The 25406-nt window shown below is 40.4% G+C and overlaps 2 protein-coding genes across 2 annotated transcripts; both read left to right on the forward strand.

Annotated features, from left to right (window-relative positions):
* The first annotated feature begins 12 nt into the window (after positions 1–12).
* On the forward strand, positions 13–3820 carry tbl2 (transducin beta like 2). Its single transcript, XM_010730861.3, has 7 exons — positions 13–274; positions 873–994; positions 1355–1539; positions 1734–1885; positions 2069–2195; positions 2653–2805; positions 3190–3820. Exons 1-7 carry the CDS (start codon positions 148–150, stop codon positions 3647–3649), a joined length of 1326 nt encoding a protein of 441 aa, XP_010729163.2. The 5' UTR covers positions 13–147; the 3' UTR covers positions 3650–3820.
* Positions 3821–5681: 1861 nt separating this feature from the next.
* Positions 5682–21713, forward strand: mybbp1a (MYB binding protein (P160) 1a). The gene is made up of 27 exons (XM_010730860.3): positions 5682–5931; positions 6359–6454; positions 7300–7383; positions 7480–7554; positions 8282–8389; positions 8526–8716; positions 8934–9101; positions 9208–9325; positions 9422–9711; positions 9793–9903; positions 9989–10114; positions 10474–10680; positions 10973–11081; positions 11240–11330; positions 12540–12700; positions 13034–13147; positions 13284–13439; positions 13585–13758; positions 13900–14057; positions 14787–14921; positions 15329–15419; positions 16886–17017; positions 17724–17792; positions 18123–18236; positions 20502–20603; positions 20706–20830; positions 21011–21713. The coding sequence occupies exons 1-27, from the start codon at positions 5755–5757 to the stop codon at positions 21330–21332; spliced, it is 3804 nt and encodes a 1267-aa protein (XP_010729162.3). The 5' UTR covers positions 5682–5754; the 3' UTR covers positions 21333–21713.
* Positions 21714–25406: the final 3693 nt, after the last annotated feature.

Raw genomic sequence — 25406 nt, forward strand, 5'->3', positions numbered from 1 at the left:
TCTGCACAATAGCACGAGCCTCCAGTGCATTAGGTGGCGGTAATTATCACGGCACCGTTAGACGCATGCGCAGTGCCCCCCCACCAGTAGTGAGTTGTAGCCAAGTGGACGTTAGCCGTGCAAAGTACGTGGCACAAAGCTTTCGATATGGAGTTAGCCGCACTGGTCGCCTTGACTTTGTTACTGGGTGCACTGGTTATTCTGGTCGCAGTGGCGGTGGGCAGACGGAAAGAAGAAATAAGAGAGGAGATAGAGCAGGCGGCGGAGTTTGCCGGTAAGAGCCACACTAATGCTAATGTAACTTTAGCCGAAGGGAAGGCGGTGAGTCACCGAGAGAGTGTCTCTCTGTCTCTGTCTGTCTGTGTGTGTGAGTGTGTGAGACAGGTATACGCTGCTGTCTCACATAAACACGTGGACTTAAGAGACCAGAGCAACTTTCATGTGTCACTGGCCAATTGGCAAATGTTAAATTGACGGACCAATGAGATGACTGCTCTCTGCACATGCACTGCCTATGAATGACTGTAAATGTAGTTATTTTAAACTTTTTTATATAGCTTTCTATTTGTAAAGTTTTCCAGCACAGGTTCAGCTTCTTTGCAAATGTTTAATTTCTTTGCACAGTTTTTAATTTTAATGCATGTTTACTGTGTCTCATGCTGCTACTCAATGCTTAAATTTCCCTCTGCATCAATAAAGTATCTATCTATTTATCTGTCGTTGTGACTGTCTGTTATCAGATGCTACAAGCTGCTATGTGTTGTCCTGTCCGTCCACAGTGACGATGCAGAATCCTTTTTGATTTTTGTTCGTTGTGGTCATGTGAGGCCCGTGCCACAGTGTCATAACTTTGTGTGTTGTGTGTCCCTCAGCTGAAGGCAGTGTTGCGAAAGGCCCTGCGTCCAAGAAGCAGAAGCAGGACAAGCAGCGCAGCCGCAAGGATAAAGCTGCACAGCACACGTTCAGCCATGTGCTGTTGGCAGCCTCGCTGAAGGTAAACTGGAACGCACGGTGACACTGAATAACATGTGTATCGCAAGAGAGTACAATGAGGACTGTTGTTCAGGGACATGTCTGAAGTTATAAACACCTCAGCGGTCCCAAAGGGTCCTGATTCTATTTTAAAATACTCGAAACATCTCTCAGGTGCTTAAGTCAACTACACAACAACTGCAGCCTCCATTAAACTGAACACCTCTATTTAACCTGCATGAAAATAGTATTGTTAGTGGATTCTGTGATCCATTTTTAAAATATTTACATGTTCAATAGGAACAAATCATCTCGCACTTCAGGCTCCTTCTCCAAAGACATCCTTTGAGCATGTGTGTGTTTGTTTCTGTGTACTTTTCAGAGCCACAGTGGAAATGTGACGTGCCTTGATTTCAGCAGTAATGGGAAGTACCTGGCGTCATGCGCGGACGACCGTACCGTCCGAATCTGGAGCACCAAAGACTTCCTGGAGCGGGAACACAAGTGTCTGAGGGCCAATGTGGAGCTGGATCATGCCACACTAGTCCGCTTCAGTCCTGACTCCAGGTCTCCCCTTCTCTCCTCCTCTTTCTTACATTTTTAGAGCTTGGCAACAAACCTTTTTCTGATTCTGACTCTTCTTCTGAAATAAAGCATTATATTCCTTATCATCAGATTAGACCTACGATTTAAGATTAGAGAGACAGTTGCACAAGATAATCCCACTACCCTCTTCATTGACTCTCACCTGTTCACTGCAGGGCATTTATCACATGGTTGGCTAATGGAGATACCATTCGAATCTTCAAAATGGTGAAAAAGGAGGACGGCACTTTAAGCTTCAAAGCTGCCCCCGAGGACTTTCCACAGAAACACAAGGCCACCATCCTCAACATCGGCATTGCAGAGACAGGTACAGAACCCACCAAATGTCACATATGAAACTGTAGTTTTTGTTTGTATTGGTATTTTACTAAGAAAATATCTTCTAAATCAGTCCGTGTGATGAAAGATGTTTTTAATATCCTTAGAATTTCATAACTCTTCGAAGCTTTCCTCCAGTCTAAAATACTCTTTTTGTGTTTTCACTCTGCAGGCAAGTTCATCATGAGCGCCTCCACTGACACCAGCATCCACATCTGGGACCTGAAAGGAGAGGTACTGGCCTCTATCAACACTAACCAGATAACCAATTCTTATGCTGCCATCTCTCCATGTGGCAGGTCAGTCCCACACCTCCCATCACTGCAAACATTCCACTTAAAATGTCAAATAAGGATCTTTTTGTCTTTTTAAATTTATGAATTTATGGTGCCTAGAATACATATTCACTCCCCTTGTAAGTGTGTTTTATTGTCTTAGGATATTGAATTAAAGTTGATTTAATGTTGCTTTTTTGACACCATAGAAAAAGATGACAAAAGTGGACATATGTTCATGTTTAAATCCTGTGATTTTGGTCAACTTTTAATCAGAAAGGACAGATAAACACTGATTTCCAGCCATCAAGTGGCATGAAAACAAATTGACTGACTTCCTTTAAGTGTTATTAAACTTTAATATTAAAGTCAAGAGCTGAGTAACAATGCAGGTCACTTCTGTAGTATCTGTAGCAATGAAATGAAATGAAGTGATGTTTGTGAAGATGTAATTGTGCATGCTTTTCGTCTCTGTGTTCAGGTTCGTAGCCTCGTGTGGCTTCACTCCTGACGTGAAGGTGTGGGAGGTTTGCTTCGGGAAGGGAGGAGAGTTCAAAGAGGTGGCGAGAGCTTTTGATCTGAAGGGCCACTCTGCAGGAGTTCATGCCTTCGCCTTTTCTAATAACTCTCACAGGTAATGAAGGCTTTCTGATTGCAATGCAAAGCCAACCAAGCGGCTCACACTGTTCTGACTGTATAAACTTTTTTTTATTGGCCAAGAGTTATTATATGAAGTTGGGAAAACGCGAGGAAACGGCATTCAGGAATAAATCTAGCAGCACCATTAGACCTCACGATGAACACATCATAACGCTGGAATGTAAAGAAAATATGTTTTGGTTTTACCAAGGGGTGTGCAGTCTCCACTTGTTGCCTGGTAACCTCACAGTGATAACAAGAAAGTTATAAGAAGATGAACAAGAAATAGTCCAGCACATAACTTGCTGTAAAAGTTTTTATGGTTGGCTGTTTACAAATAAATACAAATGTTCTAATTTTCTTTCTTTTTGTTCATCAGGATGGTGACTGTCTCCAAAGACGGTACATGGAAGTTGTGGAATACAGATGTGGAGTACAAAAAGCAGCAGGATCCCTACCTCCTGAAGACAGTCCCCTGTACGTCATCCGAAGGTAGCTTGGTGGCATTGTCTCCAGACGGCCGGGTGGTGGCCATCAGCGACGGTTCTAACATAGCTATGTACAATGCTGCCAGCGGCGAGCTGGAGGAGGAGCTGCACGGCGTCCACAGCGGGGAGATCACCGACCTTAGATTTGACATTAACGGACGCTTCTTGGTGTGCAGCGGCGACAAGGCCATCCGAGTGTTTCACAACGCCCCGGGCTACCGGGCGTCCATCAGAGACATGCAGGACATGCTGAAGAAGGCTCAGAACGAGGCCATGAAGCAAAGACTGCAGCAGCAGATCAAAGATGCTCAGAGCGCTCTGGACACTGTGCTTGCTGGTCCTGTCGACTAAAAGAGCCCCAAGAAACTACTTCTCTGATTGTGATGTCTGACTCTGGCTGCTAATCTTTTTTTTGCAACCTCAACTCTCCCTCTGCCCATAAATCTGGTCAGGGAATAATGGAATTTGCATGCAGTTTTAATAAAGAATCTTTTTATGCAAAGATAAAATGGTTTCAGTTCAGATGTTTTCTTTCCTTCCCTTCCTTCAGGTCTAGTAATATCTTGTGTGATTTCCAATGAATTTAAAGTCCCCCTCCATTCACAGATGTGTTTTCCTTACTGTATTTTGGATGATTGAGTTTGACTGTGAATGATCTATGTACACTTTGACACTAGAAGTCTTTATTTTTTTTCATATTTATCTGCTGAAGTGGGGAAGTGTCTCTGTGTTTACCTGAAATCAGAGGATAAGATTTGGACATGAGAGCAGGATTTGTGATGTCACAACTGGTTTTGAAGTAAATCTTACAAAAGCACACACAAAGTGTGATGTGGAAACCTGGATCATTCTGTGTGCGCACACACTGATGAAACTTTTGTAACTAAAAATATTAGCATATTTCTACATTCTGGATTTTAAGCATTTTTACACAAGATGAAACGGTGTCCAGTTGTGCTGTGTCCCTCTTCTTGCTGCTTCCTGGCAGCAGAGGACACTGGCCACCACAGACTGGTAAAATCTGCAGCAGTTTTCTGCAGATGTTGAACAACCCCAGTCTTCTCAGGAAGTACAGACAGCTCTGCCCGTTCCTGCGGATAGGGGCTGTTTATGTGTTAACTACACATGATCTCAATCATATTGGTGAACCTGACTAATTTTTATTCAGTCACAGATGTTTGAAATATATGACAGCAAGTTAACAAACTTAAAATTAATATGTCAGTAGTAAGTGAACTTGAAGTAAACTGACTTGATATCCAGAGCCATGATTTTATTGTCAAATAATGAGAGACGTCTGCTATAAACAGGGAGTCATCAGACTCTGCGTGATCTTGGACTAAAGTGTAATTTAAAGTGTTCAAGCACATTAATACATTTTAATACAACATGCGTATATGTACGTAACATATAAAACTGTCAGTGAGCCATTTTAAGTCTGTCACATGGTTAAAGCATATAAAAGCGTATGAAGTGATCAGCACGATCATCTTTAAAAATCCGCTGTTGGTAGGAAAAAAAGAAAAGGTGTAGGGTGTAAAACATTTCTTTTTCTTAAGCTGTTGAGTGTATAAAACTTCAAATATTAATGAATTTAAAAAAAACTGCAAAGAGCTGCAGATTGATGTAAATCATCTGTATGCATCCTTTAACAATCTCTGTAAGGTTCAAGGTCTCTAGCTTTATTGTTATTATACAATACAGGATTGCACAATGAAATTCAGTTTTAGCCACCTCACGATACACACACACACACACAGAAAATGTATAAATGCATTTTAAATATTTAATCTGAATAGAATAAAAATAATAAATTAGAATGATGTATAGAAACTAAATGAAAAAAAGACTAAATTATATTTACAAAGAAGATATACAGTGCATATATACACAGAATTATTATTATTATTATTATTATTATTATTAAACTTTTTATTTAACCATTTTAATCATTTTACATATGATTTCCTGACATAGGACTTCATATAATATATAAATTCTTAAATAAATAATAAATAAATAAAAATAGATAGATAAAATAATAAGATAAATTATTTTATTATAAATTAATAGATTAAATAAGTAATTATAAGTAAATCAAAATAAGTACGTAAAGATTAAGATAACTAAAGAAATAAAATAATATTGATAACAATAATAATGAAACAACAACAACAACAACAAAAATAATAATAATGAAGATGATATGATTATTATTTATTATTATTATTATTATTATTATTATTATTATTATTATTATTATTATTATAACCTCTTTTTAATTAAACAATTCCAGTTTTAGTCTCTGTCTGTCTGTGTGTGTTCCAATCTGTTCAATAAAGTTTTCGCTGAGTGAAAAAAACGCACTGTGTTGACCCGGAAGCAGTAGCTGCGCACTGAGGCACGTTTTCCTCCTGCAGCAGCAGCATGGACAGCTGCGGAGCTTGTGCGTGGTGATGGATGTAGAGATGGTGGAGCTCTCGGTAAAAGCAGCGGAGCCGGTCCGGCCGGCCGGGATCCTCCAACAGAACCGCGTCTTTCTCGACTTCTTCTGGGACTTGGCCAAACCGGATCAGGAGGTCCGACTGAAGGCGATAGAAGACCTGATCCAGTACCTGAAAACCAACAACAAGGTGCCACTGTCAGAGAGGCTGTGTGGAAACCCAGCATGGTTATCATGTGCAGTCAGGACAGTAACAGTACTTGATCATTTAGTTCAGTAGAAAAGAGCAAAACTACAAAACAAAGGCTTTAAAATTTAAGTAAAAGTTAAACAGAGATTATGGCACTTAAAGTAACTAAAGTAAAAGTACTCATTATTGATAATCATCAACAGAAAACTATTAACTACAGATGAAAGACTACATTTCCCACTGAAACAAGTACCTCAGATTTGAACATGTTGGTTGATGATGGTTTGTAAACTATCTGAACTGTAAACTGTGTCTTATATACTGTGGAAATAATGTGTTAGTGTATAATAAGTGACCAAAGAAAAGGGTGTTTACAGTGCTGCACTGTCTCTGTACATCATGCCGTGGCTCTCTGTGTGTACTGCAGGCGGATGAGTTGGAGTACACCTTTAAAAGGTTGGTGGATGGACTGGCTCACACACGAGAGGCTGCAAGACCTGGATTCAGTCTGGCTCTGGGACAGGTGAGCCGTATTTATCTTTGAAGCTGTATCTGTAGATATCTGAACTGTATGTGTGACAAAATAATGTCAAGTCAAAAGTTCACTGAGCTTTGCCAGAGCTTTCAGAATTACATTTCCTGGTCTTCATCAGCTAAAAGAGCAGGTACAGGCGTCGTCATGATTTTGTATGGATTAAAAGCGATGTGTTATTTAATTAGCTGTAAAGATATTTCATTTATTTAAATTAGTTTATTAATATTAATTGATAGTTACTTCAGGCATTCATGGACATATCACCAAATAAGCTCCAGTCTGATTTCAGATCAGTGCATTTGATCAGCCTCAGGACAGAAAAGTACGACAGATACTGGATTAGAGAGATCTTTAAAAAATCCAATATGGATATTTTTTCTATATATATATGAATTAACACATTTTGCAATGATCCCAACAATGTAGTTATCACACACCTGTGACAAAGACGTATAATGGAGGATACAAATTAGTGCAGTAATCAATCAGTAAACTTATCAGGGAAGTGGATGACTGGTCGTCAGATGCAAATATCTACAAGTTTCTGCATGGTCCAACCAAGCTCAGGGTGGCAGTACTTAATGTTTTGTTACCATATCAGCTGTTTGTATATGTATATTTGTATATGTATCTGCCTCTGCCTTTCTGACTAGTATAAACAATGATTTGCAGCAGCTGCAGATATAATTTTCTCGCCACAAATTTGCACACCTTTTACTATATGACAGATATTCTGTATAATGTCATATGACTTATCACACATCTCTTTGATTAATTTTGAATTCTGAGTATAGTGTGTTCACTTTAGCATGACATGAGGTTTTGTTTTTCAGGTCTTAAGTACGTTTGAAGACGTTTCCTTGCAGAGTATACTCAACAGAATCAAAGAAAAACACAATTTACAGACAGTGAAGAAGGTGAGCGTTTTTTAAATATTTTTTTCTATTTGGTCCAACAAGCTTCATGAATGAAATCTGTAAATGTCAACGCCTTCTGTCTTCATTTTTTTTCAGAAACTGGTCAGAAATGCTTTGTTTGGAAACTTGTTTGGCGTCCTCGCCCTTCATCAGTCCAGCCGCCTCTCCAAAGTAGGTAGTCTCATCACAATTCATTGTCCTTAAAGGATAAAGTCAAGCTGCATTGTGGGTAATGTAGGCTCCAGGTTTGTTATGTTATAAACATAATAACAATTTCTATAATCATGGATCAAGGCCCTAGTTTCACTACAGTAAGCTTTGCAGTTACACAGTTACATATTTAATATCAGTAAATAAAGACAATAATGTTTTCTTCCTGTAAATCTGGAAGATCTTTTTCTTTAAGACTATTTTTGTCCAGTAAATATGGAAGACGCTTCTGAGGTTGCGGTTGGTGTCTGTTGAACAGATGGATGCTTCAGTAGCGCTTATGTTTTGCTTTTCATGTGGACTCCCTCTGAGACAAATCTTGGCAGTCGCGTGTAGGTTAATTTCTGGTGTTTTGCCCTGGCAACAAATCTTACACACAGGACTGGAAACACTGTCTAGGGAAATGAAGAGGAAGAGGGATAACGAAAAAGTTTGGGACATACGTAGATTTGATTTGTCTAACTAAGACTGCTGAGGCCTCATGTTAGCTTATTATCTGGATACAGATGATTCAGGACCACATTTGCGTACCTTTTTTCTTCAAACTTTGATAAAATATCAGGTTATTCCTATACATATATAAGCTCTTTAGCCTGTGGACCTGACTTATTTATTCAAAATAAACCCCATGATTGAGAGTCGAACAGCTGCCTGATAACTCATGTCGCGCTCTCTTATGTTTCTGCAGGAGCCACAGGTGGTTTTGGGATGTGTGCAACTCCTCCAGAGCCTCACCCAGCACAGACAACACCTGAAGGACCTGCCCAATAAGACGATGATGGACATCCTCAATGAGGTGACAACTGTTGCTGAGTTACACCTTTAATAACACATACAGTGGCCTTAAATCTATAACCATAACACATATATAATGCATAAAATAAACACATCCATCTTTTCTAAAAAACAAATGTGCATGTCCTGTCCATCAGATCCCAGAGGAGGTATTTGAGGAGGTCCTACTTAGTGCCCTGCAAACTGATCTGGCATCAGCCTTCAGTACTCCAGAGCAGCTGCAGCTGCTGCTAGTAGCACTGCAGCGTTTCCCACAAACCCTCAAACCCAAGAAACTCAAGAAGCTGCTGGGCTCCTCGACCATCATAAACGCTGAAAACATCCCAAAGTAAGAACGCTGTCCTTCCTTCCTCTGTCACACACACACACACACACACACACACACACACACGGTAGCTTTCTATCGCTGTCTTTTATCCACGTTGTGCTGATCAGCTCTTATTAGCTGCTCTTCATCTACATAACATCAACAGTTTCTCTCGCTACATCCGCTAATTAACAGCCGCTGCGTGGAGAAACTCTAAACCATGTTTAACGTCTGGCAGGTTGACAGAGGTGATGAAGATGGCGGCCCGCTCGGTGAAGAAGGAGTGTGTCCTCCCAGCAGTTGTCCTGGATCTCCTGAAGCTCTCTCTGAAAGAAGACAGCTTCCAGCTCTTCTGGAATAACGCCATCATCAACGGCATGTTTAAGGAGCCATCGGGGCCAACGCAGTGAGTAGTGTTGATTTTACACTCAAACTTAAGATCAAACTTTAGTAAACATGTATATTGTATGTTTGCTACATTCTTCTCACGGTGTTGTCCTGTTTCTGTCCAGTTACCTGAGCTTCCGTCTCCTGGGCAGTGCCCTGCCTCACCTGTCTATAGCCCAGCTGAAGGAGGTGTTGTCTGGAGAGGTGATGATGCACTACGGGGAACACGTGGTGTCTGCTCAGGTCAGTGGGAAAGATTTAGACTCTTCAACAAGGTTGATCGAACAGTTAGTATTATTTTTCAATATGAAATCTCATCCGTTATTTTGTCCGTCCCAGAAACCTGACCGCTTCAAGCTGGCCCCAGAGATGGACACCTACGTGTCAAACTTCTTGGAAGGCTGCCAGGACTCGGACAAACAGCTGGCAGTGATGGTTGCCTTCTCCTCGCTGACCAACCGGGGCTATCCTGTGGTGCCATCCGTGTGGAGGGTGGTGCAACACCTTCAGCCTGCAGCTCTGCAGCAGTACGTGGAGTGGCTGAAAAAGATGTTCCTGCAACCTCAGCTTGACAAGCTGCTGGACTTCAGCACTCGCAAGCAGAAGGACAATCAAGATGCACAGGAACAGTGAGTGTATACGCATGCGTTTGGTCTGGTGATCCTGAACAGAAAAAGGCTTGAACGTAACTGTTGATCTTCTTTTATCAGGAAGGAGAACTCCATATTTCGCCTGCGGAAGTGGATTGTTTCTCGGCTATCCTCAATCATTGATAACTACCAGGTGAAGAGGCAGGAGGATCTCATCATGGATGTGGCCAGGTGAGACCTGCCTGTAGCTGAGCAATGTCAAGGTCTCAGCGTTAGATGAGGAGAAGTCCTTCAGCTGCTGTTGTTTCTGTTCCAGGTTTGTCTTTTTTCATGCTTTCTTCAATGCCAAGAAGGCCTCGGCCGACATACCAGAGACGGGGGTGAAGCTTTCTGTCCCGCTGGATGATCGAACCAGAGGAGTGCTTGTCAATTCATTCTTTGGGTGAGAGATGAAATCTTCTCTGTTCTTAGACAGATGCCTCCTAAAAATCAGCCACTGAAACTGAATCCTGTGGTCGGTTAGTTTGCATTAACAACAGAAATGAACCACACAGAGATCCAACACACAACAAAGGTGTGAAAAGCACTCTAACATTGATGCCCCAGATTTAAGTCTTGAAACAGGACTGTTGGCATCTTCCTGAAAACAGCACGAGCGAACAAACAGAATACAAATCTGACATCAGACGTGGAGCTTCGCCTTGTGTCAGAAAAATGTAACATCACAGCCAGAGCGGAGTCCTGTTTTGTCCAAAGATCCAGGCGTGCCGCTGCATCACTAATCGTCTGTCCCCCCTCCAGACTCCTCCTGTCCATGCACCACCTGCCTCAGCCTGAGGACTCGGCCGAAGGTGCAGCTGACAACCGAAAGCGGGCACTGGGTGTAACATCTGATGGCACCATGTGGATCTACCACCTGGTCCAGTACGCCAGTGTCCTACTTAACCAGCCAAAACACGTCCAGAGCAGCCAGCCCTTCAGCCCTGAGCAGAGAGAGGCATGGGACAGGTAGGACAACAGAAGCATGCCCTATATGATCCAAGAGCAGGATCAAGACAACAGCTTAATATGTTTATTCTAATAGAGTCTGAATAATACAACCACTCCTATGGATGTTGTTGTACAGATTTAAAGGATGACTTGGATCTTATTTTTGTGGTTTTAGCGATTATTTCTCACCAAAGATATTTAACAAAAATGATGCATCGTGAATAAAGCAGCTTAGACAAGAGTGTCTGTTTTATGAGTGCTGCTAAATGAGGTGTTTTATAGCCCGCGCTCTACATGTGTTTCCTTCCAGCATGATTGAGTCAGTGTCAAACCTGAAGAAGAAATCTAAGAAAGGCCCAACTGCAGAAAACACTGCGTTCCAGCAGCTCTTCCTGTTGGTCGGCATGCACCTCTTCAAGGTACAGTATATTACCAGAGCCATAATATACACTAGTGGAAGTGTTGTTATTGGATTAATCTACACTCACAAAAACAACATCTGTTGACGAAAACAAACCAAAAAAACTGGTGTGGGAATGAGCTGAATAATTGACTCATGAATGCGTTTCTCCTGAAGGCCCCCGAAGAGCTGCTGGGCATCATGAAGGACCTGCAGAGCTGTGTGAACAAAGCTCAGGAGAAGAAGGCCAAGAAGAAAAAGAAACAAGGTGAGGCTTCATTCTCAGTGTTGTCCTTCCACATCTTAATATTGCTTGATATTGATTTTGTATAGACATTATAGTATTGAATAATTCTATCAGGTGACATAAAAACTTTGAACCTTATGAGATGTGGCTGAAAGCTGTATAAGGTTAGAAAATAAAAATTTGAAGCTCAAATTTATTATTTTATTTCTTAAGCTGTTTGCATTTTTGAATAGAATATTCCAAATTAAAGTTAGAGTAACCAATTCATTTAGATTAACTGTCAATAAAATATAATATGTATATGTGACAGGGGTCGCTTGTATTGATAGACCCACCCAACTGCAGTTTTCCTCAGCTCTATTTTATCATCTTTCAGCTCGTTGTTTTTATTTTACAACAAACTAAAGAGTTAAAAGGAGAGTGAATATCAGACTTAAAGATCCAGTGTGTACCATGTAGTTTTACACAGTTAAAATTACATAGAAATTATATACTTAGAAAGATAGCAAACCCAGAATGGGCTTATTTAAAGCCTCCATCTCATCTCATAATTTCACAGTTATAAAGAACACAGAATTAACATACAGAGAATAATATAACTTCATAAAGTAATGTAACTTACACTACTTAGTAACTAGTAATAGAAAAAACACGTGTATATATAACATCAACAACACATAATATGACAATAACTTCAATATTAAAGCAAAAATATGAGCATGATCTATATTTGTGTATGTGTCAGATCTTAAACATCTTTTGTAACATTTAGTTTTCTGCCAGGTGGGAAAAGCTATTTCATAATTTGGTACCCTTAGATTTGAGAGAAAAATTACCTCTGCAAGAAACCTAAGAGTAGTATAGGGGGCTTTATTTCCAGAATATGGCAGAAATATAGTATAATATGCATGAATATGTTTTCATTAGTGTGTAATCACCTGAAAGTCATTATAATTTTGTTACTTTATGAAAGGAACTTTGACATTTTTCACACGTTTTGTGGCCACCACAGTTTCCCCTTCATGCTATGAAGGAGAGGGTCAGGCGATTATTGAACTGCAATAAACAACCACAAGATGCCACTAAATCCTACACTCTGTTCCTTCAACAGTTTATAGGGTGATAAAATGCCAGATGTTATGTTTACAGCTTGTTACGCTGCCCTAAAGTGTCAAAAAAAATCAGCGAATACAAAAGTATATGAATGTTTGTGTCTTTTCCATGCTGCAGCCAAAGAGCAGGAAGAGGAGCCTGAGTGGGTGGAGGTGATGGTGGACATCTTGTTGTCGCTGCTGTCTCAGCCGAGCCGACACATCAGACAGGTCTGCAAGACGGTCTTCACCTCTATCTGCCCTCATGTGACTGCAGCAGCCCTCACCGCCATCTTAGATGTAAGTAACACAAACAAGTTCATTCATCAAAGTGGCAAAGTCACTTTCGAGTCATCGTATTTTATATGAACATTTTAGTGAGCAGTTTGCCCAATCAAAAGGTCCCATTACTACCCTACATGATGTTATTTTCCTGCCAGTCCCACTTGGACCAGATCATCATTAGCAATAGAACAGATGGACAGATTTCTTGTTTGCTCAGATTGTGCACTGCCAGCTTTAATAAAGAAACCATTTCTAAATTGTATTCAGTCAGAGTCACTCAGGTCATGCATGTTTCACTGGGTAGCATTGTAAGCAATTGTAATGACGGTGTTTTGGGGCTCTGTGGAGGTCCTGGATCCAGAGAAGGACGACGAAGACAGTGCTGTGGTCGTCACTGATGACAACAAAACCCAGAAGAACCCAGATGAGGAAGATGATGAGGAAGATGACGAGGAGATGGAGGTCAGTTCATCTCTTACTTAACGTGTTTTGTAATTTTATAATAATCTTCATATTTAGTATCATATTCTACCCCAAAAAGGTCCACCTAATAAATGTGTGTTTACTGTTTTTAAAAACTTGGTTACGTCTCCGTCAGGATGACGAGTCTGACGGATCAGGTGATGACTCTGATGAGGACGAAGATGACTCTGATGAGGATGAAGCAATGGAAGAGGAGGGAGTGGAGGAGGGAGACGTGGACCAAAATTTCCGTTTGGAGCTGATGAAGGTCCTGCAGCAGCAGAATGCTCTGGTGGGTTTTCAGGGGTGGCAATGTGGTAAACGTTTTGTGTAGTTGTGTGTCCAGCACATAGCCTATATGTAACGTATTTTCACTCTAGACCAAAAATGCAGTGTTACACTGTGTGAAATTCTTGTTTGTGCTGTCCTATGTCCAGGCCACAGAGGAGGATGGCAGCAGTGATGAAGATCTGGATGATGATGCCATGATGGAGCTGGATAAAGGCCTGGCAGCGCTGTTCTCTGAGCAGAAGAAAAAGAACCAGGCCAAGAAGGATGAAAAGGCAAAAATACAAAAAGAGAAGGCGCTGGTCCGAGACTTTAAGATCAAGGTACCTTATCCTCAGTCTGTTGTCGGGTAAAGAACTTTAAAACAGAGTCCGATAAGAAGAATATCAATTTCTGATATAGACTAGAAGCAGGGGAGAACTGCTAGCCTAGCTCCATCATAGCTGTGTTTCTTTATGTTGTAGGTGTTGGACCTGGTTGAGGTGTTCGTGGCCCGGCAGGCCGGCAGTCCACTTGTGCTGGGCTTGGTGGAGCCTCTGCTCACCCTCATTGACAGAGGAATGAGCTCCGACACCGACCAGCAGGAGCAGGACTTCCTCCGCCGAGCTGCAGATATCTTCAGGTAAAGTTTTGTCTGTGGGCTTTTTTTTTTTCATAAAATTATTATATTTTGATCACATTGTTGCTTTTCCATAAACTGTACTACATCGCTTCATTTCAATTTAATTGTGACAGTATACATTTTCATATATAGTGAAACAGGATTGAAGGTACAAGAGTCTGTGTCTCACCATTTCTGTAATGATCTGACATTCACACTTATTTCACACTTCGATTGGCCAGCTGTGCGGAGGTGAGAAAAGAAGCTGGGCTTGCTCTTTTTTCATTCCTGACACACCTATTAATGTGCACAACCGAGTGCAACACTACGAAGACTTCCAGGAGAGACTGTCTGAAAATGTGCAGTTTTCTGTCTATAAACAATAACACTTCTCCAAGCTATCAATGACAACGATGAACACAAAGAAAATTCAGTTTTCAGTCTCCAAATATGGCTATTTTCTGATTTTATGTCATTAAATTGAATATTGATGAGTTTTAGTCTGACAAAATGAGACATTTAAAGACATCACCTTGGATTATTTTTTTTTTTTAACTATTTTTTGACATTTTATGTCCTAAAATTTGAGGTTGAAAACGCATTCAGCACAAGCTTGATTTGATTTTTATGAGAAATTAGGCCAAACCTGACACAAATATTCCAACAGGATCATCTGGTGCTTTGATGATGTGGTTCTTACTTTAAGTGAAGGCTTATTGTTGCCCTTTGGTGTGTTTTTTTTTTTTTCAGGAACCAGCTGTGTAGGTCCAAGGTTTACTGCAGGACTGTTGGTGACAGACAGGGGGAGCTCCATGATCTGCTGGACAAACTGATGACTAAAACCCAGAAACTGTCTGACTCCTCAGTCTGCCTCTACTACTTCAGGTACAATTTGCTGTTTAAGGACTGAACAATTTCGAACACACGACACAATAATTCTGAGTGTATGACTAAAGAAGCTGACGCCATGTGGAGAAAAGACTTGAAACAGAGGAAATGGAGGTTACAGAACTAACATGAACTGGGAATAAGAAGAATGAAATATATGAAACATGATTCTGAAAAGGTTTTTAAAACTGTTCTTTGGTGTCTCATATTTGGGACAACATGTATCAAACACCCTTGATAAAACAATCTCAACTCAAAACCCGCTTACTCCCTTGTTCTGAGCTTTCAGCTGTATCACACAGTCCTCATTAGCAGATTAAGTTTGCTTATTTGTCTGATCTACTCTGGTTTATTTCCAAGGTCAGGTGTTTTGTGTTGTGCTGATGTTGAACTTGTCCTTGCAGTGCGTCACTGTACGTGGTGAAAGTGCTGCGAGGAGCTCCACCCGCTGAGGCCAAAGACGAGCAGGCGGGCGACAAAGCTGCAGCAAATGACGTATGTTTACACGCACGGAGTCATTTGACACCTCTCTTAGATCACTGGACAACATTCAGATGTGAAGTCACTCTGTTAGCAAGCTAATGGTGCAGGGTGTGATGGTGTGATGGTGTGAGGTGTTGCTGCTGCCGCAGACAGTTGCTATGGTTATATTAAGCAATATGTGCTTTACTGTCAGTGTTGGTACAACAGTGATGTGATCAGCGCCTCAGTCCTGACGGCTGAAGTGCCAGCCAGCCAACATTTCATGTTATCCCCATTTCAATGGAGATATGGGAAAATCAGTTACAGCAGTAGACTCCTGTATATTATAGAAACCAGTTTACTACTCCAGCCAGTAGTCGTAGCTTTAGTAACGACCTGGCAACAGAAGCGATTTCTAGGGGCAGCCCAACGTGAAAACTTGCAGGATAAAGTAAAGTCATTAGTCAACAAAAAAAAGATTGAGGTTTCTAATGAAATCTTCTGCTTCAGTCTGTAGTATTATTATTATTATTATTATTATTATTATTATTATTCAAAAACAACATTTTCTCTGCCTGTTTTAATTCTTTAACTTACTGCACACAAGGGAGGCATGCGCCTGTATTAACCACCATAAAATAAAATAAAGTTGATTAAATTATCATAACAGGAGGTCATAGTTTATATAGGTACATTTTTTTCAGAAATAAAAACATACCGCAGACTGTGCAGGCTATAACAATATATATTATTACATTTAATGAACATTTGTTGGACACCTTTTTTTCCGATCTGTTACTTTTATTGTAGTCGACTGCTTTTTACAGTAGCTCTGGGAGTTTTAATGTTACCATGGAAATACTGGAGTAATATTTTTAGTAATGAGAAGGTGTGTTGTCATGCTGATTTCAACATGTCCTGAAACTCAAGTTGATCATCAGATTGCTTGGTTGGAGCTCCTTCTTGTATAAACTACATTCAACAAGCATTTCTACAACTTGCCCCAAAAGAAATGACACGCAGGTCAGGCAAAAGTTTCCTCTTTCTTTCATGTCACAAGGTTGGTCGTGCAATTGTTACGGTTACTTTTTCATATTAATATTTCTCATATTATGTCCAGCTCTGCACCAGATCTGTCCAGGTCTGTTCCTGTATTTTACTGGGCCAGGAAATGGGTCAGTCCTGGATAACTTGGCCCCCTTTTTAGCCAAAGTGTCTTTCTCATATAGGTATTGTTTTATTTTTGATAATTGGTATTTCATTTAAGAAATTCTCTGAGCAAAATTATCAAACATTTGTGGCTCTGACTTTTTAAATGTGTCTTATTGAATCTTCTGTGGTAGAAAACTGAAAATCTTAAGGTTTTGGACCATTGGACGCACATTTGAAGACGTCATCTCGGGCTCTGAGTTACTGTGATAGACATTTTCTTTCGCATTTGTTAACCAAATGATGTTATCTCTGACATTGTGTTGTTTGATCTGTAATTGTGTGTGCAGTTGAAGTACGTCGGCAGCATGGATGTGGATCGGGTCTCGTCCATCTTCAGAGAGGCTCTGAGCTCCTTCATGGGCAAGAGAAAGAGCCCTCTGACCGCTCAGATGTTCACAGACCTGTTCAACAGATTTCCAGTGAGTACAGCCGCACATATGAAGTACAAAACTTAGTTCAGGTCACCGTGGTGTTGGGACCAAGGGGGACTCCACATATGCATTTCAGTCATTGTGTGAATTGAATGGACCTTTATTGTGAAATACTATAGGTCACAGGTCATTTCCTGTTACAGTAACGCGACCCCTTGACCTGGTCAACAAAACCCCAGGTTGCCCATTGTTCTCTCTCTTCTTCAAGCGCTCTTTCCGATCTCCTCCTCTCTAAACGGACCACAAGAGGGACACACACATTCTTTCTAACGCACGTTTCACACACACTCACACATACACACACACACTTTATTCCTTGATGTAGATTAGGCCGTATTGTTTGTCCATGTTTTATTATCTTCTTAATAAATGTTTGTGTACACACATGCTGATCTCTTTAATGTTGTACAGAGTGAATGAAGCCAACCTCTTCTATGTCAGTGCTCAAAGTCACTAATTTTGAGACTGTAGCATATTTTGGTTATTTGTCCCTGATTTCAGGGAGGTGCCCCGTAATTCTGAATTTAAATTAATAACTTTTATTTATTAACTTTAATAATACCGTCTTCTTTTTGCTAATAACCAAATTTGCCCTTTTAACCATTTGGAAGTTCCCAATAGTGGAGACAGTAGCTAGATATCCTCTGGCAGTGACTAAAGCGGTGTGTTTGTGTATTTGTTTGCTCTTTTCCAGATTTTGTGTGTGAACCTGTTGGATGCAACAATGCAGCACATCACGTCTGGGGTCAGAGTACACCAGCAGGTAAAGACTCTTCAACTTTTTCTTCTGCAGGAACAGTTTAAGGAAATGAAGCTTTTTTTAAAATCCTTTTGTATCTGTGTGGCATTAAAGAAAAAGCTACCAGGCTTAGGCCTCACAGACAATACTTCAGGTTCAATTCATTATGTATTTGTTGTTGTTATTGCCCTTGTTGCAATAAGCAAATGCAATAGCTCTGACAAACACAAAGGAGAACATCCTCCCTCCATGTTAGCTGCTAGATAACTATTTATTACCGACTCTTTCTGCTGTTTTGTTCTTGTGTATGTTAGACTTCCTGTTTAGAGACATTGCTTTGTGTGTGTTTTTTAGGGCCAAGCATCTGTGCTGATGTTGCGGGCGATGCAGTGCAAGGAGGTTCAGCAGCTGCTGAGCGGCGCTCCGTGGACAGAGCTCTGTGGGAAAGTTGCGGCTCAGCTGGCAGTGGTAGGTTAACACCGCTCTACATTACAGTCACATCACAGGGTGTTGAAAGTTCTGAAAATGTCTTCAAGGTCAGGAATATGCCTAAATTGGACTATACTCTTTGGAAAATGCTTGATTTTAAACATTGTGTTTCATATACATATAATATTTTAAATACACATTGTCGTACATCATTGGTTTGTTTTCTCCTGCCGCGTTCACTCAACATTCATAACTAGATAAGTCCTCTGTTGATCCCTCGGTCTGGAAAAGAATTAAGTACTGAATAATCATGATCAAACAATCAAAGTTCATATGAACAGCTGGTAAAATAAACAAAGTGACAGTTGATTGCTGTGAGTATAAAGGCATTCTCTAAACTTAGTTTTTTCACAATTGCATTGCAATTAAGCTGTGACAGTAAAGGCTTTGAGATCCTGGAAATGTATGCTTTAGGTACCTTGAAAGTGCTTGAAGATTATGTAAATAAGCACCAAACAGCAGACAGACACAGCTGGTGAACATAGTAAAGCAACTAAAGTACTGAATGTTTTTACCAGACTTTGGTCAACACCATGAACAGAGCTAAATAAAGGAGTTAATATTTAACTTGGATTCATCATGTTGCTCCATCTTCAGATAAACGTTCTTAACTTTACTTTTAACTTTAGTGATGGTACTGTATGTCAGATGTTTATAGATAGCTGTGCTGGCCAAAAGTGGCCAAACATCTAATATTTTGTTCAGGTTCTTTTGGCCATATATGTGTGGACCAATTTGCAATGCCTGAACTCATCTGCTGACACCAAGTACTAATTCAACACCAGTGCTTTCTCTTTTTTTTCATTATAACTTGTCTGTGCAGAACTGATTAAAAGTCTTTTTCTATGTGTAAGATAGCACAGGGCCGTAACGACACATCAATTCTACACTGTGTAAGTAATTATAAGAGAGAAGTTCATACACCAACAATTAATTATATCATAGGTTTGTCGTAGGTTTGTGAAATTGCATCGTGCTGTGATAATTGATGATTAGAGCCAATGCTGCACTCGCTGTCCTCTATGTGTCTTCAGGACAGCCGAGGGTAAAGACATACAATACCAGTAATTACATGTGTCTGCAATCCTTCGTCGAACCACTTCACTTCTGTACTGCCCCTTCTTTTTCCTCCTAGACAAAAACAGAGCTGCCAAACAACATAACTCTGTCAGACTTTTTCTTAACTGCAGTTGCTATAAATATTGTCTCTAATAAGATGTTAAGTTTTCCGAGTTGCTCTCCTTTAATCGCGCTCTGGTAAAACCCTTTGGTCCAGGTGATGCTTCATGTAAAATTGCAGAATCACTGTTAAATCATCTGCCATATTGCAGCCTTTGAGAAAGAAGGTGCAGACTGTCCACTCATAAAGATTGTAAAGACCTTGGAGGTGTCTCAATTTCTTGAGATATAATATCGGTTGAAACTGGTTTTGACTGGATTTGTGTTGATAAGAAGACATGATATAGATGCCTCTTTATTATGACTTTGTTCTCATGGCAGCTCAGGTATAACTAAGCTGAGATTAGTAAACTGTCTCAATGCAGCATGTGATATATTTATGTCTGTTAATAATAAGGCTGATACACCATATAAAGCAGATATTACGTTTCGGCACAAAATCATCTTGGTTACGGAATATTCATGAATTGTCGCATAATCTGTTAAACATATACATTCAGTGTTATCAAAGTTTTTATTTACAAATGCTGCACATTAAAAATGTCCTTTTGGCTCCTTGCAACTGCATTACAATGTGCTAGAACTGTTTATAAAAGCTAAACAAGGAATTTAAAGTAAAGTGTTACCAGCTACAAAAAATTCTTTCTTTCTTTTTTTACAGTAAGCGCCAACTACTGCCTTCAGGTTAAATTGCTTTTTACTGCAGGGCATCCTGGTGGCCAAGCGGTCTAAAGGCCAGTTCAGACCAAAGATTCATGATGAGACAAAACCCTTTTCGAAATGACCCATCTCAGCTCGACTTAAACCAGCTGAAGTTGTCGCCCCTTGGCTGCCTTTGGAGCACTACAAAAAAAACCTTTTCATCTCGTCACATTGATGTAAACTGGCGGCAAGTTTTAATTCATCTTGTTGTGAATCTTTGGTCTGAACTGGGCTTACAATGCTGACAACCAGTACAGTAGTATCACTTCTACAGGAAAGACATTATCAGTCAGTGCCTGGATCAGCTAATGATAAGGCCAACATGGACACTGGTCTAACCCGTGTCTTGTCTTCTTCTCTCAGAGTCTTCAGCAGGTCGGTCCAACTGAGAGCAAGGTGGTGAAGGAGAAGGTGGTGAAAATCCTGGAGCTCTGTCAGTTCCTGGTCAAGCAGGTTCACCAACAGGTAGGTGGACTGTGAGAGTGTGAAGAGGGAATCATAAGAGTCAACGGTTGGTGTGGTTTCAGTCCAGACTCAAGTCTTTGCTTTCACTTCTTCACTGTGTAGAAACTTTCTGTAGATCTGGAGCCACTTCAGAAGGTCCTGCAGTCGCTGTCCAGCGTCATCACTTTCAATAAGACTGGCACGCTCGAGGACACCTACTGGGCTGTGGTGAAACACTTTGGAGTCATGTGAGTTCTTGTGGTGTCCACGTCAGACTTAAAAGCTGTAGTTTTGATTCTCATGTAGTGTTTTCTTACAAACAAGAGCTTCACAGTATTACTTTACCACAGGTCTCATGTACAGCAAGGTGTTTTCTTTTACAGTGTTTTAATGCCATTGTCTTGACCTTGTTTGTTTTCATTTTACAGAAAACCCAAAGTTGAAAAAAGAAAACCCGACAAGGACGCCGAGCAAGGCCAAGTTTCCAAGAAGAAGAAAGGTTTCCTACCCGAAACAAAGAAACGTAAAAAGCGTACGAAGCCTGTTTTAGAGCCAGCAGGAGAAAACTCGACCTCCACAGGCAAACCAGGAGCAGACAGAGGACAAGCCAAAAAGAAACATGACAAGAAAGCAAAACAGAAGAGACCGGCCGATGGTGCCACTGCTTCTCAGCCCAACCCAGCCAAGAAGGGCAAGACACAGTCTGAGAACAAGGCGGCCAAGAAGAAGAAGAAACCCAAGAAGAAGTAGTAGGGAAAATGTAAAATGGACACTGCTGTTTAAATGTTTATTTCCTTTTAAAGAAGCTGTCTGTTCGTCCGTAACTTTTTTTACTGTCCATGCAGTTTGTTTCAGACAGTGTTTATGTTTCAGTATAAGATATTATTATACGTACTTAGAAGTGAATTTACGTAGATTATTTTTCTAATGTTTGACTAATTAGAGAAAAATGTCTATAACAATAAATTCATTTCCCTTCCTGGAAATCCATCACAACTGTACTTCTATCAGCTTTGTTATTCAACATTAATAAGAAACATTTGTGAAGTGTACAAAATTGAAAATAATCACAATCTACGATTTTAGGTGTTTAACAACAGGCCACAAATAAACAGGTTCATTTCTTAAAAAGGCTCAATAACTTCCTGAAACAGCTGGTAACTGCAGTTTTAGGAAACTGGAGTTAATGGTGCATTGGGGACTATGTTTTGCTAGTTTAATTAATACACATTAAGTATTATTCAGCAGCAGGATGGTGTACGTGGGATTGACTCAAACTACATTCATGGTATTGAGGGAACAACAGTGTGACTCATTGATGAGTTTTTAATTGTTTTTGGACAACAATGGAAGTCCGTGGGAGAGAGAGAAACAAGATTTGGGAGTACCTGCGTCAGAATTCACCTTTCTAGGTCACAGGACCCATCACATAACATTATTAGGAAAGATGTCCTTTTGCACAGGATTTGATGTTGCAAGCCTTTGTGCTATAAACTTAGGTGAGCAATCACACAGAACCTTAATTCAGCTGTCAGAAAAATGATGTAGTGTCCCACAAATGGATTACTATACAGGACAAGAAGCTATGCAGTCATAAATCTTGAGGAGTGCCAGGCAGGCTGCAGCCCCATCCATCAGTTATCTCATCTTAAAGCCCCTCTCCACTTCAACAACATTCAGGGGTGGGAATCAACAGAAGCCATCTTATATCCAACAAACATGACGTGTTTTTTGGCCTTGTGCTCAGAGCACAATGCTGTATTGTTTCGGTATCCATTGAGTCAAAAAAGTTCATGTATTCATCTTCAACTGCTTACCTGATCAGGGTTGCGGGGTCCTGGAGCCGATGCCAGCTGACATTGGACAAGAGGCAAGGTACACCCTGGATAAGTTTTCAAAAGAGTATTATTAATATAAAAACACTTTGTTAAATCAGGACAAATGAGCGAAAGGAAGCCAGGAGACGTGACTTGAACCACTAAAGACAATTTTACTTTTAAGGCAGACGTAAACAATCTTTAATTACATTTCCCAAAATTATATATTAATAATGGATCACATGATTACTTGTATGTAAAAAGAAATGTAAAATGTGCTATCATCCAGCTCTTTGTTTTGTTCCCCGGCCCATGAGTTTACGGATTGTCACTGCTGTACACTGTCTCATTTTCAGCAGCAGCAGGCAGGTGCTTTAAGCTGTACACAATTTGCCCAGCAACAAATAGCAAACAGACAGCTGGTGAACTCAGTGAAGCATTAAACAGCTACAAAGCTTCAAAAGATATGTCACCAAAAATACAGCTAAGAGGAGAGGGAATACTGGACAGAAGTGGCTGGAAATAAAAACCCGAATAAATGAAAATGCTTCTGGATGTGTGAATAAGTGACTAACAAGCTAACCATGGCAAATTTTTAAGGTGATCAGTTATGTTATCAGCTCGTTTCCACTGTCCCCAGGTAGCCAGAAAATCAGTTCATGCAAAGCAGAATTGGTTTAAATTAATATTTAGGTCTTCGATCAGATTGCTATTAAATTTTCTGTCACAGACCCAAAGGGATTACATTAAATGACTTTAGTGACATTCCCTCTGGCACCACCAATAGATTTAAGATTCTTCTAGTAAAAAAAAAAGGAAAGAATTGTTGGTAAACCAATAAAATTTCTTTCCACCTTGAAGCCAAATCTCAACTTTGTGCAAGAAAGATCAAGGGAAGTCATCTACATCTGACACCAAAGTCCTTAGGATTTATCCTCTGGGCACAGACACACATGCCTGTACAACATTTCTTCTTAATCCATCCAGTAGTTTCACTTTTCAGTCTGGATCAAAGCGATGGTGGTGGACTAGCTGACATGCCGACTGACATTGCCATCCCTAGAGCCACACAGAGGTTAGCAATGGCTGAATATACAGGTAAATGCAATGGGAGCCTGAAGGCAGAATTAAGGCTCATGTTCAGTTTCGCAAAAAAAGTAAAGATTTCATCAATGAAAAATAATTCAAGCTGTAAAGAAGGCTGATCTGTTATGTGTTCTTTTACCTACAGCGCAGAGGAGGTACTTGTCTGGGGTGCTGGTACTGTATCCATGCAGGCACAGCTTGAACCTGCAGTAGAGGAGCCTATAAACAGACACTGGTGGTGACAAATTATCCACCTCGAACCCTGACAGCGGGGGTGAGAATAGGAGCAGTGATGTCCTCTCTTCGTGACAGTGAACTGTCACTTGTCATCACTCTGAGTTGAGATATAGAGCGCAGAACTAATCTGCTAATGCAGCTCCGTGGAATAATAAGAGTGAGCTGTGAAGTCGAAGGCAAGGTCTCATCAATATGAAAAAGATGTGACTAAATGCAGAGCTGATTCATCTCTTCACCTTATGAAATATTTTAATTCCCACAGATTCATGCTGTGAAATGTGGACTGAATTTTGTGAAGTGTTTACCATCCTAGTTTTTTGTCTTCACCCATGTTGCTTTTGTTAACAGTTGGCCCTTTGGAGTCTGATGCTGCACAGCAGGCAGGTTGGCAGGCTACAGGCAGGGTGTTAATTTTATATTGAGTGCAACTGGAAACCCACTAATTAGTGCACTGAGTAGTTTACTTGCCAGGCCTTGTAGGAACAACCTAAGTTGAGTTCTACCACACTCACTCTCTTGGATGAGGCCCAAATCTGTGAAACTCACTCAGTCTGCTTCTCCTGTTAAACACCTGCTGTCCGGAAATCTTCCTGTCCCTCCGGCAATAATTTAAAAGACCCTTTCACTTCTTTTTGCTGTCTGCAAAGTTTATACTGTATATTTCATAATAATGCTGACCATTTCCAAGAAAGCAAAAAAAGCAAGTCTGTAAGTGAGAGATGAACCATGCCTTTCAAGTGTCTGTAAACTGATCTTCATACAGGTTTAAATAAAACATAGTATAAGTCTCAAAGATATTCAAACAGTTAATGGCTGCACTAATCTGAGCCTTTCACTACTAATAGTGGGGGTAAAAATGTAAACTTCCTCCTTGGCGTGGCACTAGCAAAGAGGCCAGAATGGTCAATGAATACAAGTAAAAGAAAAGTAAAAGTTAAAAAAAAAAACTCTAGTTTTGAAGCTTTCAAAACTAGAATTTTTGATATTTTGTGGTCCTATTTAAATGTTTATAAGTCGTACAAACTGTAGACCAGTTGCCTGAGGTGACATACACATTACACACAATCATAATGCTATAATAAACAGCCTCAGAGGATCTAATCCACTGGCCAACCAACGTCGCTTGCAAAGTCTAACTGCAGCACTGAGGAGCAGACCCCGTGGGACAATAAAACCCTAAAAAATGGCCTCATTAATTCTAAATTAGGCTATACACAATAACTAGGCTATTCCCAGAGCAAACTTAAATCACACAGTATCTCCCTTTGTTTCTCTCTTTTCCTCTGATGCTATATGTGTGACAATAAATAACGGCAGTCTTAATTCACCTCTACCTGACATCCATCATTCCTAACTTCTGATTTTTTATCTGTTCCCAACCACTGACCCCTGACCTCCATCCATTCCTAGGCACTGACCTTTGTTCATTCCTAGGCACTGACCTCTACCCATTCTTAGGCACTGACCTTTGTTCATTCCTAGGCAATGACCTCTATACAATGACCTCTATCCATCCTTTCCTAGGCACTGACCTTTGTTCATTTCTTGGAGCTGACTTCCATCTAATCCAAGGCACCACCCTTGTTCATTCCTAGCCACTGACCATTATTCATTTCTAGGCACCACTCTTGTTTATTCCTAGGCACTGACCTCCATTCACTCCTAGGCACTGTGCTTCATCCAT

Source organism: Larimichthys crocea, chromosome XXII (genome assembly GCF_000972845.2).
Source record: "Larimichthys crocea isolate SSNF chromosome XXII, L_crocea_2.0, whole genome shotgun sequence".
In the NCBI taxonomy this organism is placed as follows: domain Eukaryota; kingdom Metazoa; phylum Chordata; class Actinopteri; family Sciaenidae; genus Larimichthys; species Larimichthys crocea.